At 39.4% G+C, this 15,000-nt stretch overlaps 2 protein-coding genes across 2 annotated transcripts in view; one reads left to right on the top strand and one right to left on the bottom strand.

Annotated features, from left to right (window-relative positions):
* LOC142356111 (uncharacterized) overlaps positions 1-3,587 on the top strand; it is a 4,230-nt gene extending 643 nt beyond the window's left edge. Inside the window, exon 1 of the mRNA XM_075408080.1 lies at positions 1-3,587. This exon is cut by the window's left edge and continues 643 nt beyond it. Within this exon, the coding sequence (XP_075264195.1) occupies positions 1-3,587 (3,587 nt within the window).
* A 1,341-nt stretch (positions 3,588-4,928) lies between these two features.
* LOC142356110 (uncharacterized) overlaps positions 4,929-15,000 on the bottom strand; it is a 25,788-nt gene continuing 15,716 nt past the window's right edge. The window contains exons 6-9 of the mRNA XM_075408078.1: positions 11,843-12,016; positions 9,731-9,880; positions 6,879-7,106; positions 4,929-5,054 (exon numbers count right to left, since the gene is read on the bottom strand). Coding sequence (XP_075264193.1) covers positions 4,929-5,054; positions 6,879-7,106; positions 9,731-9,880; positions 11,843-12,016 — 678 coding nt within the window. The remainder of the gene's footprint in view (positions 5,055-6,878; positions 7,107-9,730; positions 9,881-11,842; positions 12,017-15,000) is intronic.

The raw sequence follows: 15,000 nt of genomic DNA on the forward strand, positions 1-15,000 counted from the left end.
AGGCAATCCCGACGTACCCAACAGAGGGTCGACAGGGAAGGATTGTGACTGCTGAAGCGAAGAAAAGGAGACGGAAGCAGAAACACGCTAGAAGAAGGAGGAGACAGGCGAAGAGAGATCAGAAATGGCAAGAATATGCCGAACGCATTGGCCGGGAAAAGGTCACACCCATATGGACCTGGAATGTGCAACGAGCCAGGGCGAGTTTCCCGAGAAAGAACCGCTTCATGGAGATTCTTAAAGTCATTGCGGAAAACAACGTGGAAGTAGTAATGCTCTCCGAAATGCTCGAGCAATATCCGGGCATAAAATGGGTGAAATCAAGAGAACTGTACGGAGTTCTTGTGCACGGCAAGAGAAGCGGAGTCTTCCTCAAAGGCGAGTGGGCTGTGAAGTGGAAGCAACAAGGTTGCAAGAAAACCCTCGGCGACAGGAACACGGCTGTGGACGTTGATGGAAATCGCTTCGTCTCAACATACAAGCCGTTGTGGAATGGGGACTCTGACGAACTCCTAGATTACAAAGAGGAACTCCAAGCCATGCTACACTGGAAGGGAAAGATCATTGTCGGAGGAGACTTTAATTCCAGTGTAGGAAACACCGAGAAGAGGGGAGTCAGTAATGTTGCTGGCGCTTTTGGGCTAGGTACTACAAACACAGCCGGCGTTGATTTGATTAACTGGTGCAATGAATTTGGCTTGTGTTGGACTAGCTCCTTCTTCCGGCAAGCAAAACCAGGAACTTGGCGACATCCGAGAACTGGTAGATGGCACGAAATTGACGGGTTCCTTGTGAGACAAGAAGACCGCTCCAGATGGGTCCGGAAGATAAAGACAATCCAAATGAGACATCGACTATCGGACCACGACCCGAAGTACATGCTGGCAAAACTAACGTTTTCAAAGAAGAGAGAGCCAAATAATAGCAAACCCAAATGCAACATCAACTGGGATAAGCTAAAAATTCCAGAGGTTGCGATCAAGTTTAGAGAAGGAGTCGACAAAGCGGTGGAGAATTCCGCTCAAACACTGAACTGGATGCAACTAATGAAAACGTTTAGGGAAGCTGGAGCAGAACACTGTGGGAAGAAGGAGAAAGCGCATCTAAACCCTTGGCTAGACACACATCAAGATGAAATGGAAGCCTTCCAGAGAGAGCTGTCGGGTCTCACAGAGAGAATCAAGACCACGAACTCTGATGGAAGAGAACTAGCACGGGAACAACGACGCGACCTCAGGAAAAAGATCAAATATGCGAAAACGTTTTGGGAAGAGGAATGGTGGTTGGAGGTTGTGGAAGAGGCCAAGAAAGCGGAAGTAAAGGGGGATGTCCGCGCTCTGTACAAGACCCTAAGAAGAATTGGGGTGAAGGACTCTAGCAGCATTGAAGAGGAGTACTTCACACCGGAGGAATTCAGGACGCACTTCATGAAAGTGTCAGAGGATCGCTTCGAGAGACCTGTCAACGAAATCTTAAAGACAGCCGAGACAACATCCGAAAGAACAGCAAATGGTGATGCTGACATTTTAGACAAGGAGATCAGCTGGACAGAGTTCGAGAGAGAACTAACGAAGATCAAAGATGGAGCTCCTGGAGTGGAGAACGTTCGGGTAAGCGCACTCAAATGCGCCAGCCCGGAAGTGAGAACACTTATCTACCAATGCATCCTCGATCTGTTGGCGAAGCCCGTGAATGAGTGGCCAAACGAAGTGAAGGAAGGCTGGGTAATACCACTGCACAAGAAAGGGGCTAAGAATGATCTCAATAATTACCGGGGTGTCTGTCTACTCCCCCTAGCCAGCCGCATTATAGCCAGAATTATGGCTTCGAGACTCAGGAACTGGTCTGAGGAAATAGGGGTTCTTGGAGAAAACCAGAACGGGTTCAGAAGCGGCAGGTCAACGGCAGATGCCACCCAAATTGCCATTAGAGTTGAAGAAGAAACCCGGAGAGTACTGGGAAGAGAAGAGTGCGAAAAAAGACCGGGAGCTGTGCTTTTAGACATCACGAAAGCCTATCCCAGAGTCAATAAACCGTTGCTGTGGACAATACTAAAACGGCTGGGAATGTCAGAAGCAATTTTGACGATACTGAAAAACCTCCACGAGGAAACAGCCTATCGAGTGAAAGGAAGGGAAGAACTAAGCCAGGAATGGACCCCGCAACGGGGACTGAGAGAAGGATGTGCGACCTCGCCTATCCTATTTAACATCTACCATGCAGAATCAATGCGCTTAGCCCAAAGTCGGCGGCAAACAGCAGCGGAACTCGCTGGCAAAGAGTGCGGACTGAAGTGGTCCTGGAGTGGCAGAGACAGTCTACCCCCACTCAGCACGTCGCGCGCACTAAGGAGCGCAGACCGAGAACTCTTCACTATCACCGATAGTCTCTTTGCCGACGACTCAACCCTAATCGGGTGGACGGACGAACTGATGACAGGAAAGGAGGAGGTTAAGGCCGCTATGTCCGAGTTCGAAGAGAGATGTCATGACGGTAAAGAGGAGTTCGTTGTGTTTGGAACTGAAACTGCTGACAAAACACGAATGCTGGGAACCAGGATCGGAAAGAAGCAGGACCTGGCAGCCAGAATCAACAGAGGAAACGCAACCTGGAACAAAGTTCGGAAATGGTTCTGGAAGTCGAATTTGAGCAAAAGAACCAGAGCCGTAATCGTTCAGGCAACTGTGGAAGCCACCCTCCTGTTCGACTGCACAGTCCATCCATGGAATAAATCCGAAATCAGGAAGTTGCAGAGCGTAGCGGATAAAGCGTACAGATGGATCTGGAACGAAGGGAGAGGTTTAAGCAAAATCAGAATGCAGAAAGAAGGAGTTAACGCGTTCGGAATTCGCAAGAAGTTGCAAATTGCCTCCCTCAGGTGTAAAATAGAAACGAGATCCCTACAGAGGATAGGACACATCCTCAGGATGCCTGACGCGAGAACCGTCAAGAGAGCAGTCCTGGGGCAGTGGGATCACCGAGGAACTGGGAAGGGCAAGCTGCGAGGCGGAACCATCTCAATCTGGAGGCGTTTACTGGGTGAGGCGAACATAGACTGGACGAATGTAGGGAACATGGCTAAAGACCGGAAAGTATGGAAGTCAATCGTCCAAGCCCGCAGAACTTTTCTGGAAAGCTGGGAAGATGAAATGTGCCAGTGGAAAAGAGGCACATCCGCACCGAACAGATCGCAGAGAAAGAAGAGAGAAACGGGCCCATGGCTTTGCAGGTGGGAAGGATGCAGCACTCAGTGCAGAACGAAAACCGGGCTGACACAGCACGAACGAGCGCACGAAAAGAAGACAGTGAGACTCAGCTGTAGCCAATGCCATAGGGTTTTTGCGCGACAATGCAACCTTACAAACCATGCTAAGATCTGCAAAGGAGCGAGCATGAACGAGTGTCTCTGTGGTAGGAAAATCTCGGAAGGAAATATGACAAGACACATAAGAGAGAGCTGCCCCCTGAGGGAACACAAGATAAAGCCAAAGAGGCTAAACAGCCTCAGGGTAGCGTGCCCCGAGTGTGGCTCGCTGATAACTAGCAGTAACCTCTCCCGCCACAGGAAAAACCTACATGGATTGTAGGATAAGCCGTTTTCATTTCACAGAAGGAAGGGGGCGTGAATGTACCCAATAGAGGGTCAACCCATTGCTGTTTTTCAGAAAAGTCATGAATCGATCGAATCGGTCCAACATCGCTGGCCGAAGGAGACATGTGCGTTTCAATCTGACGGAAACGAGGAAAGAGCAACTAACGAGGTCCCTCGTGAACAAGGGCATGCTCATTGACTATGCACGAAACCCGTTTCGAACAATTGTCAGAACGGCATTACAACCGCAGTACACCATGGCGGTGCTAGGCGATTCTATCGCCTATGGAATGTTCATTCGTGACGCTGTTGTGATCAGCTGCCCGGGGGCAACCCTCGCGAGAATGGCCGTGCCAGAGATACGAGAGTATATCAAAAGCTGCGGCGTCAAAAGGCTAGCAATACTAGGCGGAACGAATGATCTTGTTGCAAGGGACGGGACCGTCACTCCAGTGGAGCCGATCCTAGAGAGATTGAAAAGTCTCATTGCGGCCTTCAAAGACGAGGGGATTAGAGTAGCCGTGATGCAGGTTCCTGGTCGAAGAAGATACAAGACCGAAATCAAGATGCTCAACAAGGCCCTAAAATCGTGTGCCAAGAAGAACGGCGCTGTCTTCCAAGAGTACACAAAATTCACATACGTAGGCGTGTGCGGAGACGGAATACATCCTTCACCGGCGCACCTCCAAGACCTCACAAAGGAAGTTTTCCGAGGCCTGGAGAAACTCTGCTGACGTACCCAATAGAGGGTCAACAAGCAGAGTCTCCACAACCCAACACCCACCCCCATATGCAAACACGACAACCAAGCAGCAACCAATTTTACAACCACGTAGCAACCAATCTATCCAAACAACCAAGTATCCCTATATAGCTGTCGAAACTAGCAAAGCATCCAGACCCCCTGTGGGGTGTAACGGAAAGAGAGAGAGAGAGAGAGAGAGAGAGAGAGAGAGATGATGATGATAATGATGATGATGATAGTAAGGTTTAAAAAGGAAAAAAGCATACTTCTGGTGTGCAGTTTTCAAGAAATGAAATCATGGGTTTTTAGATTTCGAAAATTATGTTGTTTTTACCACAATCAACTACCATTTGTATCACGGCATTTTTCATATCTTAATTATGTGAAGAAGTTGTTTAGAGATTGTAAAATTATTATTCACTTACTTTTATGATGACATCAGAAAGAAAACCATCCTAGATTTTCTCATATTTCATCCTGTATTGAAATTGGCAATCAAGGAACAGTAAGGGATTAATTTGTATTTTTCTGAATCAGTTTTCACATAAACTTTTGGCATTAGGGTTGAGAGATGTACAAAATATAAGCTCTTTAAAAGATAATATGTACGTACTTGTACGGATAAACTGTTGTGTTACTGTGACCGGTATATTTTCCAGTGTATTCCAGTGTGATGCCGGTTCCAACTCCAGCCTCCAATTGAAACTCGATTGTGACCTGAAGAAAGTTAACCGCTAATTTCCTATAATCGTTTTCATCTGGCTAATTACAGCCTGTTAAAGACAATCATTTTTGCATTTTACAGTTTCAATTTTTAATTTAATGGGCCATTTTACTTTTGTTGGTGACCTTCGCCGACAAAATTGTTATTAAAACCCGGGTCGAGTTTTGATCGAAAAACAATGTAAGAATTGCGAAGAATAGCGGTGAGAAAAAAAAACAATTTTCACCGCAGAGCACCCGAATCTTTGCGATGAATGCTGTGAAAGCGGCAAATATTTGGAAGATTTGCTATTTATAGCTGTGAATTTTTGTAAGATTTGCAATTTTTAGCATTGAATCTTTTTCACCGCATTCAACGGTTTTCTTACAAAAAAGAAACTGCCGTACACGGGTTCGAACCTCTCATCTCCTGCTTGTAAGCGACTTCTTATTCCACTGCTCAATCTGTCCCTTACTGAATTGATAATTCTGGTAAATTTAAATCAGATTCAATGAACGTTATGAAAACAAATGCATTAAATTTTTATAAGATTTGCAGTTTTTACCGGTGCAAATAAAAATTTCACCATCAAAAACCGCAAATCTTACAAAAATTAACCGCAAATTAACCACATATAGTAATTTCCGTGAATTTTTGTAATATTTGCGATTCTTGGCGTCAAATTGTTTCTTTTACCGCATTCATTGCATTCAACGCTAAAAATTGCAATTTTTACATCCCGCATCTACCGCAAATTTTTCTTTTTTAGCAATTTTTAGCTTTGACACCTCGACCCGGGAACTCTTAGCTTTCTTGACCTTCTTCATTTTTGAATGGCTCATTGCATGCATTGAAAATTCTATGAGAAATTCAGTTTGGTTTTGCTGTATAGATAACATAGAAAGGATTGTTTTTAGAACTCTCATTTTTTCATCTGTCTAAAACACGTGTTCTTCAGCCAATAACAAAACAATTAAATGTTGCAGTTTTCATCTATAAATTTAACGCTCAACAGCAACCAAATTAAATGGTTACAACACCTTGAGTCAAATAAGTACAGATCTTTTAAGAAAACATAATTTTGCCGGAAGAAATTTTTGGCAAAAAAAAACAATTTCTCATTGTAAATTTCACAACACGCAAGTTGTCAGTTTAAGACAAGCTTACATAAATGTGATTTTAAAATTCCTATCTGTTGTAGAATTTTCTCATTCATTTTTTAGGGCGACAAGGTTATGCAAAAACAATCGATTTATTCGATTGACAAATCAAAATATCAAAAAAATACAGCATTTTAACTGCAATTTTTAAGGGCAACAATATTAAGCTTGAAGCATTCAACAGAATGAGATTGCGAGCCAATTAACGTTGCAATGGAACGTTTTGCAATGAAAAGCCTCTGAAAAAAAGAGAAACTAATCTTATGTTCCACCAACCCTTGTGATTGAAAAATTTAAATTCTTTCAAGAGTCTTGCAAGAAATTTTGCAAGGGAATGCTTAATTCTTGCATTTTGCTAGCTGGATTCTTTCAAAAATTGAATACATAAAAGAAGATTTTTGCAAGGTTTATTTTGAACTCAACTGGTAAGAATCTTGCAAGATTTGAAACCGCACATCAATTGGATAAATAATCTATCTCAGTAAAACGTTTTTCCATAACGTAACTATAACAAAGTCAAAAACGCACATCTGATTTTAACGCAATTTCTTAAATCGAAATGACTTTAATCTACTTCGTAATTGCCTCAGAAGCCATATTGCTGGGATTTTCATATAACGCATGTTTCTCTATTCCTTTATATGATAGTGTTTGTTCAAACAAAAAAAAATGCAAAACCTGAGTGTCAGTTGATACATTAAAAAATGAAATCATCTCTCCCGGGAAAAGCGCCTGAGTGATCGAGATTGTGTCACTCTCCTTCCCAAAACTTTGTGTGGATAGAGTGGTTGTGTACTCCATGCCTGGCCTCAGAGCAGTCAGTTCCACTCTTGTGGTAGAAGGGGCAGCAAATGTACATCCGACTACACAGTTGCCTTCAGAGGGCACGATCCATACTTTTAGGTTCTAGAATATTTTTTTTTGCAAATTTTAAACAAAAAGCAGAAGTTTTATTTTTGCTGCGCGATTAAATCATGCAGGCAATAAAACTAATGTTTGAACTTTAGATGTATTTGCATAATGATTATTAAGGTATGAAAATTTCTGTAGCTCTGCTTCATCTATCATTGCAACGCAGCTGTTGACAGATAGACTATATGAAAGTAGGTAATTTTCGATCAAGTCATCGATATGATTATCTGAAATATCCACGTTGTCCTGTTTATTTTAGTACCTCTCGTTGGTTGTTTTTGCTATTTCTTTCTGTTATACCTCCTTGAAATGATTGAAAACGCCACCACAATTGCATTTGTTTCCCATTAAAAAAACTTATTATTTATGACTAGAACATCTTTTTTTCCACTCTTTTCACAGGGAAGTGGCGTGTTTTCTTTGTCAAAGGTCAAGTCTTGTTTTAAGATCTCAATTAAAAGCCAGAAACGCATTGTCGAGCAAAACTGTAATGATTGAATTCTGTGTATCATTAGCAACACTAATTTGGGGTCCACCCCATGTTATTTTTTTGTCTAACTCTCTTTGCAAATATGTAGCGAAGGAATTCTCGTTGTACATCAGCGATGAAAATGAAGAGTTCAGATTTCACAAAATACCTCCTCCGCGCAATTACTAAAAGTTGCGAATTTCTGACGTATCCCTCATAGAAAAGTTAAACAGCTCTACACTGTTGACTTTCTTTTGTTTTCATGAAAATAATGGCTATCCATGAAATGTGATGTTTTTTGGTCTGAAATATGCAATTTTCATGATCTCCAGCATTTCTTTACTTCTTTTAACGAAAGTATGTTAATTATATCGGGAAGGTGTTTACCATTCAACGTTTTTCTTTACTCAGTGTCGATTCTTCCTAACAGAGCTCCGCTATAAACAGCTCTTTTTAACAAGGCTCAGGGGAATGTTTACGATACAGAGATAACAGGAAACATGGAAATTAGAATCTTTTTATATTCGTTTTTTGTACCAAAAGCAAATCTGATTAAGCGATACATCTGAATTGAAGTTTGATTTCTGCATCAATACAAAAAAAGTTATTGATGTAAGACTCAAAACATTTTGAGGCCATCTTGCGTTATCAAATGTGTTTACACAATCTAGAAAAATTTGTAAATTAACAATTTATCCATTTTTCAATTAACGAGTGAAGCACAAAGCCGTTTCGGGATACTTTTTTTGAATTTTGGCGTTTTTTCATCTGCTTCAATTTTTTCCTTAAGCTATGGAGCTTTCAGATAATTCAATGACGACCTTTTTTATCTAAAACTGAGTGATACCCGGGTTGAGGTTTGGCGGTGAATTTTCGTGAGAAATGCGGTGAATGGCGGTGAAACAATTAACTTTAACCGCGTATTTCTTACATCTTTTTGTGGTGATTGCGGTAAAACGCGGTGAATTATTTATTTTTACCGGGTTCTCAGTATTCCTGCTAAAAAGAAGCTTCCTACGGGTTTGAACCTCTGACTCCTGCATTCCTTTAAATAATTATTGCACTGCGCCAACTGTAACCTATATCCTTGATTTTTGTTGTGAGTTTAACTCGGATTGAGTAAACGTTGGAATGCAGATGCGGTGATATTTTGTGAGATGCGGTGATTTTTTGTTAGAATTTCTGTGAAATGCTGTAACTTTTTTTTCACCGCATTGATCACAATCACCGCATTTCTTATAACAATTCACCGCGTTTACCGCATTTCATACAAAAATTCACCCAAAAACCTCGACCCGGGTATAAATCAATTTTATGAAGAAAACAAGCATGATCTTCCAAGTATTGTAAGTTTTTTAAAGCGGTCTTCTCTGAAATTTATATTAGACCATTGTAATATTTTTCTATATATTACTACTATGACTATTACTGTAGTTGGTTTTATAAAATGACAGGAAAGCCTCCTTTCTTCAATTATAATACAATTAGGCGGGAAAAAAAGAGAAGACGTTTATATATTGAAGCGTATACGAATGAGATCGTTTTACAAAAAAAAACAAAAAAGAACATTGTCAACACTATATCAAGTATCTGAAAGAAGGTAACATAACTTGAGCATTTCGTTGAAAAAAGCACATTTGCTTTAGAAGATTATGGCTGTTTTTCGCTCACAGAAATTAAACCAGGAAACTGATTCAATTTGAATTCTGTTTATATAGGTCGATATTACAGTGTACGCAATCTAAAGACAAGTGTAATTGACTCTAGTCCTCTGACCACGGGTACTAGTCCTTTGATCTTCCGGGGATGAATGTCAGCATTTCATTGTTATTTTTTTAAAATTCCCTGTTGAAATTAACGACGAAAATTTAGTTGGTGATATTCACATTGTCGATTACTTTGGCAAAAGTTGCTAAAACGCGAAAAGTCAACATAATGTGGATGTCCGAAGAGCTTTCCTGTGACTTTGCGTTGCGTGCAAGATTTATATAATTTCATAACTGCGGCACCTCCTCATATTTTTTGTCTATCACTGTGTCAATCGTTTTTTTTTCTTTGAAATCGTGCTGCCGCGATTTACTAAAGGAAATTGTTAACGTTAGCACTTTTATGCATTTAGCTTTCTTTCTGCCAGATAAAAAATTCCTACTTGTACGAAGCCAGCATATCCAATAGTGAGTACCATTTCATCATCATTGATAACCCTAGCAGAGTATTCTTCTATTGGAGGAAGAGGGTATGGGCTGTCCTCAAGTGTCGTCGATTCAGTTGATTCTTTTCCATGGCTCACAGAAGTCAGCTAGAACGTTTTTGAAATAAAACCTAGAGAACAAAGACATTCTAGATTTTAGGCAAAACTCAACAAAAATTCAGCCGAGTTGAGGCCGAATGGTTAGCTTGTAAGAACTTTCAAGTTGCTTGCAAGTTCTTACAAGGCGATGCATCGCCTTGCAAATTTTTCTTCCGAAAACTTTCAACTTCTTACAAGTTAACCATTTGAATTACAAGTTCTTACAAGTCAACCAATCAACTTACAACGCTCTTACATGTTAATCATTCGCACACAAACACACACACAGACACCCACGCACGCACACACACACATACACACACACCACACCACACCACACCACACACACACATACAAACACACACACATACACACACCACACAACCACAAGCACACCACGCACACACACGCGAGCACACACAAAAACATTCACACACATATATGAACACACACACACACACACACACACACACACACACACACACACACACACACACACACACACACACACACACACACACACACACACACGCACACAGACACGCACACACACAAAACCGTAAAAAAACTTGGAAGAAATGAATGTAATCAGATTTTTCGAAAATAAAGAATCTGAAAAAGTGTGAACGGAAGTTATACAAAATGATATTAAAAGGAATGGCCACTAAATTGTTTTTAGAAAATGCTGACATATGGATTTGAAAATTCAAATGAAGTCAGAATTTTGAGAACTTTTTTAAAAAGCAATCGAGAAGAAGCTTATTGAGATCTTTTTTTTTAATGGAAATGCAAAAGTATCTCTCTTGAATTAATAAAACTCAAAAAGTGATCTCTCTTCTTGTCTACTCAGAAATGTATTATGTTATCCAAACAGAGCACTCCCACGCGCTTTCTATGGTAAATGACTGAATGTTAAATTGAATAAACCAATAAAAATTGTGCTTGACCGGAACCAACTTGCAGAAAACTTACAAGTTTGCCATTCGGGCATTTGCAAGTTCTTACAATTTAACCATCTTTTAAGGAAGTTTCAAAATCTTACAAATTAACCATCTTTTGCAGGAAACGTACAAGTTCTTACATGTTAACCATTCGACTTGCAAGTTTTTACAATGTAACCATCTTTTGCAAGAAACGTACAAATTCTTTCAAGCTAACCATTCGACTTGCAAGTTCTTACAATTTAACCATCTTTTGCAAGAAACTTGCAAATTCTTACAAGCTAACCATTCGACTTGCAAGTTCTAAAAATTTAACCATCTTTTGCACGAAAAGTTCTTAGAAGTTAACCATTCGGTCTCGACCCCGGCACATCAAATCGAAACAAAATTAACTGCAGTCACCTACTAAGGGAAACATGAACGAATTTTTAGGTACTCGTAAAATTCAATTTAGTTGTTCATGATTCTAGTCAAAAAGTGACAGTATTAGTTGACGATTTCCATGATTTAGACAAAAAAAATATCCGTCTGAGCGTGCATCATCAGAACGGTTGTGAATCACCAGTACATCATTTTTGGTGGGTGCCGGGGTCGATACTTTTTGTTATAAGTGCGCTGAATAACTTATACTTAGTATACTTATACTTATTTGTACTTATACCTATACTATCAAAAAAGAAAATAACGACACGATCATTACTGCCATTGAGAAGTCATCAAACTCCGAAGCGAAGCCGAGTAGTCGAATAACTTCTAGAGGGTGTTAAAATTCTTGTGGTACTTTTTTAACCAGCTCTTGTTGTAATTACAACTGTTGCATAACTTCATTGCACCGTGATTATAATACGAGTTTCAAGTGTTTTAAAAATAACAGTGATGATAAAAGAGATCGGCTCGTAGTCTAATGACAAAGCAGATTTCGTTGTGCTAATTGAAAGTCAAACTTTTGTTTCGCAAGAAAATTCTGCAAAAGTTATAAACACAACAAGAATTGGTTCACCACACTATTGAAAATTGTACTGTGCTTTACTTTGAAAGTGTACTTCATGCCAGGTGTCAATGGAGTATTATCATCCAGGATCCAACCAGATGATGCAATCACATGAGAAAGTTGTCTGTTGAGTGTGACGTCACTGATCTTGTACTCCTCTATTCGTCTCTCTTGGGCCCACGTGAACTGAATTGTAGTGGTTGAACGATCAGTCTAAACCACTATAAGTGTTCAGAGACCTTTATAAATACAGCTCAAAAACCTTCAAGTAAATTGCCTTTGATTATTTAATGACTTATAAAATTGTGATTCTCTCGCTATACTAAAAAACCAAACACAAAAACGGTGAAAAAGTTATGTTTAATATACATTTTTTTTACATTTAATTTACATTTTAATTTACATTTAAAACTAATCAAGAAATTGATAGTGAGGCGCTGTCGGTACTTTCGGCTTTAGATGTAATTAAAGAATGGTCTGTTCAAAAAATGACAGAAATTGTCGATATTTCCTGCTGAATTTCTTCCAGACAAAGTGTGAATCTATTGATGTAAATGCAGCGATGTGAGCCATATTTTGGTGCTAAATTTTCGCGTGATTTTTTTTCAATTTTCGAAGGAGTTTTACCCGGAGGAGGCTTGCAGAGCAAATGAGCGCTGAATCAGTAGAGAGACATTCTGTTTTTTAGGAAGGCCCGTACACTGATCATGTCCCAATTCAAACGGGCCAGTCTTGATTTTTGTGTAAAATATACTGCATATAATTAATATGCTCGGCTTGGCTCCCGCCAAAAAAGGTTTGATCCACATGCGCTTGTAACATTTAATTTGAGTATTGCATGTCGTAGCGACTAAGGTAAACGGGTTTTGTGGTAATTGCCTACAAATTAGCTTATATATGAGTAGTGTGTACAATACTATAGTAATTACCAAATATAAGCTACAAAATTATGACGTTTTTCAGCTCAGACTTAATTTTGTGGTATGAGTACTTTTTAGACTGTACATGATAAGGGATAAGTTTAGCCTGTGCTATCTCCCTAACCTCAATATAATCATAATGAAGAAGAACTGCACATAGGGAAACTTAAAAAAAACTCTAGAGATACAATGTTTCAGAAATACATTAAATTTTTGCGCTTGAAATATACTGGTTCAGCGCTGAAATGCTCTGAGACCCAAGTCCGGGTACGCTTCCAATTTTCTTGCGTGATCTCGATGAAACTAATTGATCTCCCTTGGTCTAATATTACGGGAGCATACAATACATCCGGATCAAAGAACCATTTTCCAGAAGAAGTCTATTGGCTAGCAAATTTTTCAAAATTCTAATTTAGGGCATTTCCTCTTCATTTTCTTCGATACAGGCCTGCCTGGCAAACTTTTGATTGGCCTGGTTTTGGTAGATGAAGATCATAGTAGGCACTTGTCAGTAATCAATCCCGCGCTGAAGATGCGCCACCTATTATTGAAAACTGATGTCAAATAAACGAATTGAAATTTAGTAGTACATTGAAGTTTAACGGGTAGAAATGACTCAAATTCGAACAAGCAGGAACTGCAAACTGGATTTGAGTGGAAAAACCTTGGCAGAATCGTATATGCTTCAAAGTCATGGAATAGAAATACAAAAAAAGACTTAGTAAAAAAATTTAAAAAAATTGCCTTTTCATTTTCGGTTGAAGCGAAATTTGTCAAACAATATCACTTTGTAGAATAAACTCAACGCAAATCTAAGCTACGTTGTGCTCATCATTTGCTTCTCAAATGCTTTATCTGTCACAAATAAATCTAAGATCCTCAGAAAAAGAACGCAGAGTGCTTTTTTATGTGGATTGTGGGTAAAACCCGAGAACAGAAAAGACTACCGAAACATCGATTACTGCCTGTTTCTCTTTACACAGAGTGGCATGGGTTATTTTTGCTCGATGAGATAATCAGCGACAGATGCCATGTTAAAAAACGAAGCTTTTGATGAAAAACTCTTGATTTCACGGTCAAGATAGCAGAATTGTAATTAAAAAGCAAAATCAGGACTCAAAAAATTAGTTTTTTTTTCAGACGAACTAGTACATTCTATAATTATCTTTCACAAGTTGATGATATGGCAGCTGTACTGCTAAAGCAAGCTCTAACAAATTTTAGTTACAAACAAGCCCTAATTTTAGTTACAAAGCAAGCCCTAACAAATTTTATTGTACTTAGACAATTTTGTGTGTCGGAGGAGGCGATCCACCAGGAAAACTCTCAGACAAGACAAATGATATTTATTAAAAACCAAATGGACTAACAAGCCGGAGACTAACAAACCAAATGGACTAACAAACCGCAGCTCCTTAACCCTCTAACTTCACTGCTAGTTTTACTACTGCTACTAAATGGCAGCAGTTGACATTTAAAAGACAAATGAAAAAAGCGCCAAAAAATTGTTTGATTTTCAAATTTAAATTTTGATTCTGGTTATAGTGGTAAATAAAAACTTTTGATCTTCCCTGTTCCTCTCCCAGGACGTATTGCAGTTCCTTGTTTCATAACACGTAAAACGCATTTATTATGGTTTTTTCCCTTATTGCATCCCTCAACGTTATGCACCCCCTTCCTGAGCGTGTTTCTTTACAAAACAAACTTGGGGAGAAAAAAATTGGGGCGTGCGTCGGGGGGTGCAAATTGGGCTGGCGTCATTTGAAGCCCCCTTAGCTATTCTTTCGACGTTAGTCGGTTAGGTATAAAAGGAAGAAAAGTCGTTGGTATGTTTGGTTTGAAACAAAAGAAATGAAAAACTGTATGAACACTGTATTTTGATACCAAAAAAAACTGTTCTCTCCAATCAACATAGCTTGATTTCGTACTCTTGCAAACTTTTAAATTACACTATTATGCATTGATATAATGACTGGAGGCAACATGACATAATCTTATGAAGGTAACAATCATCTAATGGGAGACAAGAACATACTTATTTTAAAAACTTTGTTTTTTGAAAACTTGGGGCAAAAATTCTTATTTCAAATGTTAGCTGAGACCAAAGACAAACCATTTATTTGGTAAATTGCATTATGATTACAAAGAACTGAGGAGGATAATCGAGTTTTTCAATACTGAGATAAGATGAATTGCCGACAAACTTTGACGGTAGAATGGCTCTATAATTGCATTTGTGTTTAAAAAGCAGCTGCATTTTTGAAACATGAATGAACA

This window comes from Convolutriloba macropyga, unplaced genomic scaffold (assembly GCF_964194025.1).
Source record: "Convolutriloba macropyga unplaced genomic scaffold, txConMacr16.3 SCAFFOLD_1890, whole genome shotgun sequence".
Lineage (NCBI taxonomy): Eukaryota > Metazoa > Xenacoelomorpha > Acoela > Convolutidae > Convolutriloba > Convolutriloba macropyga.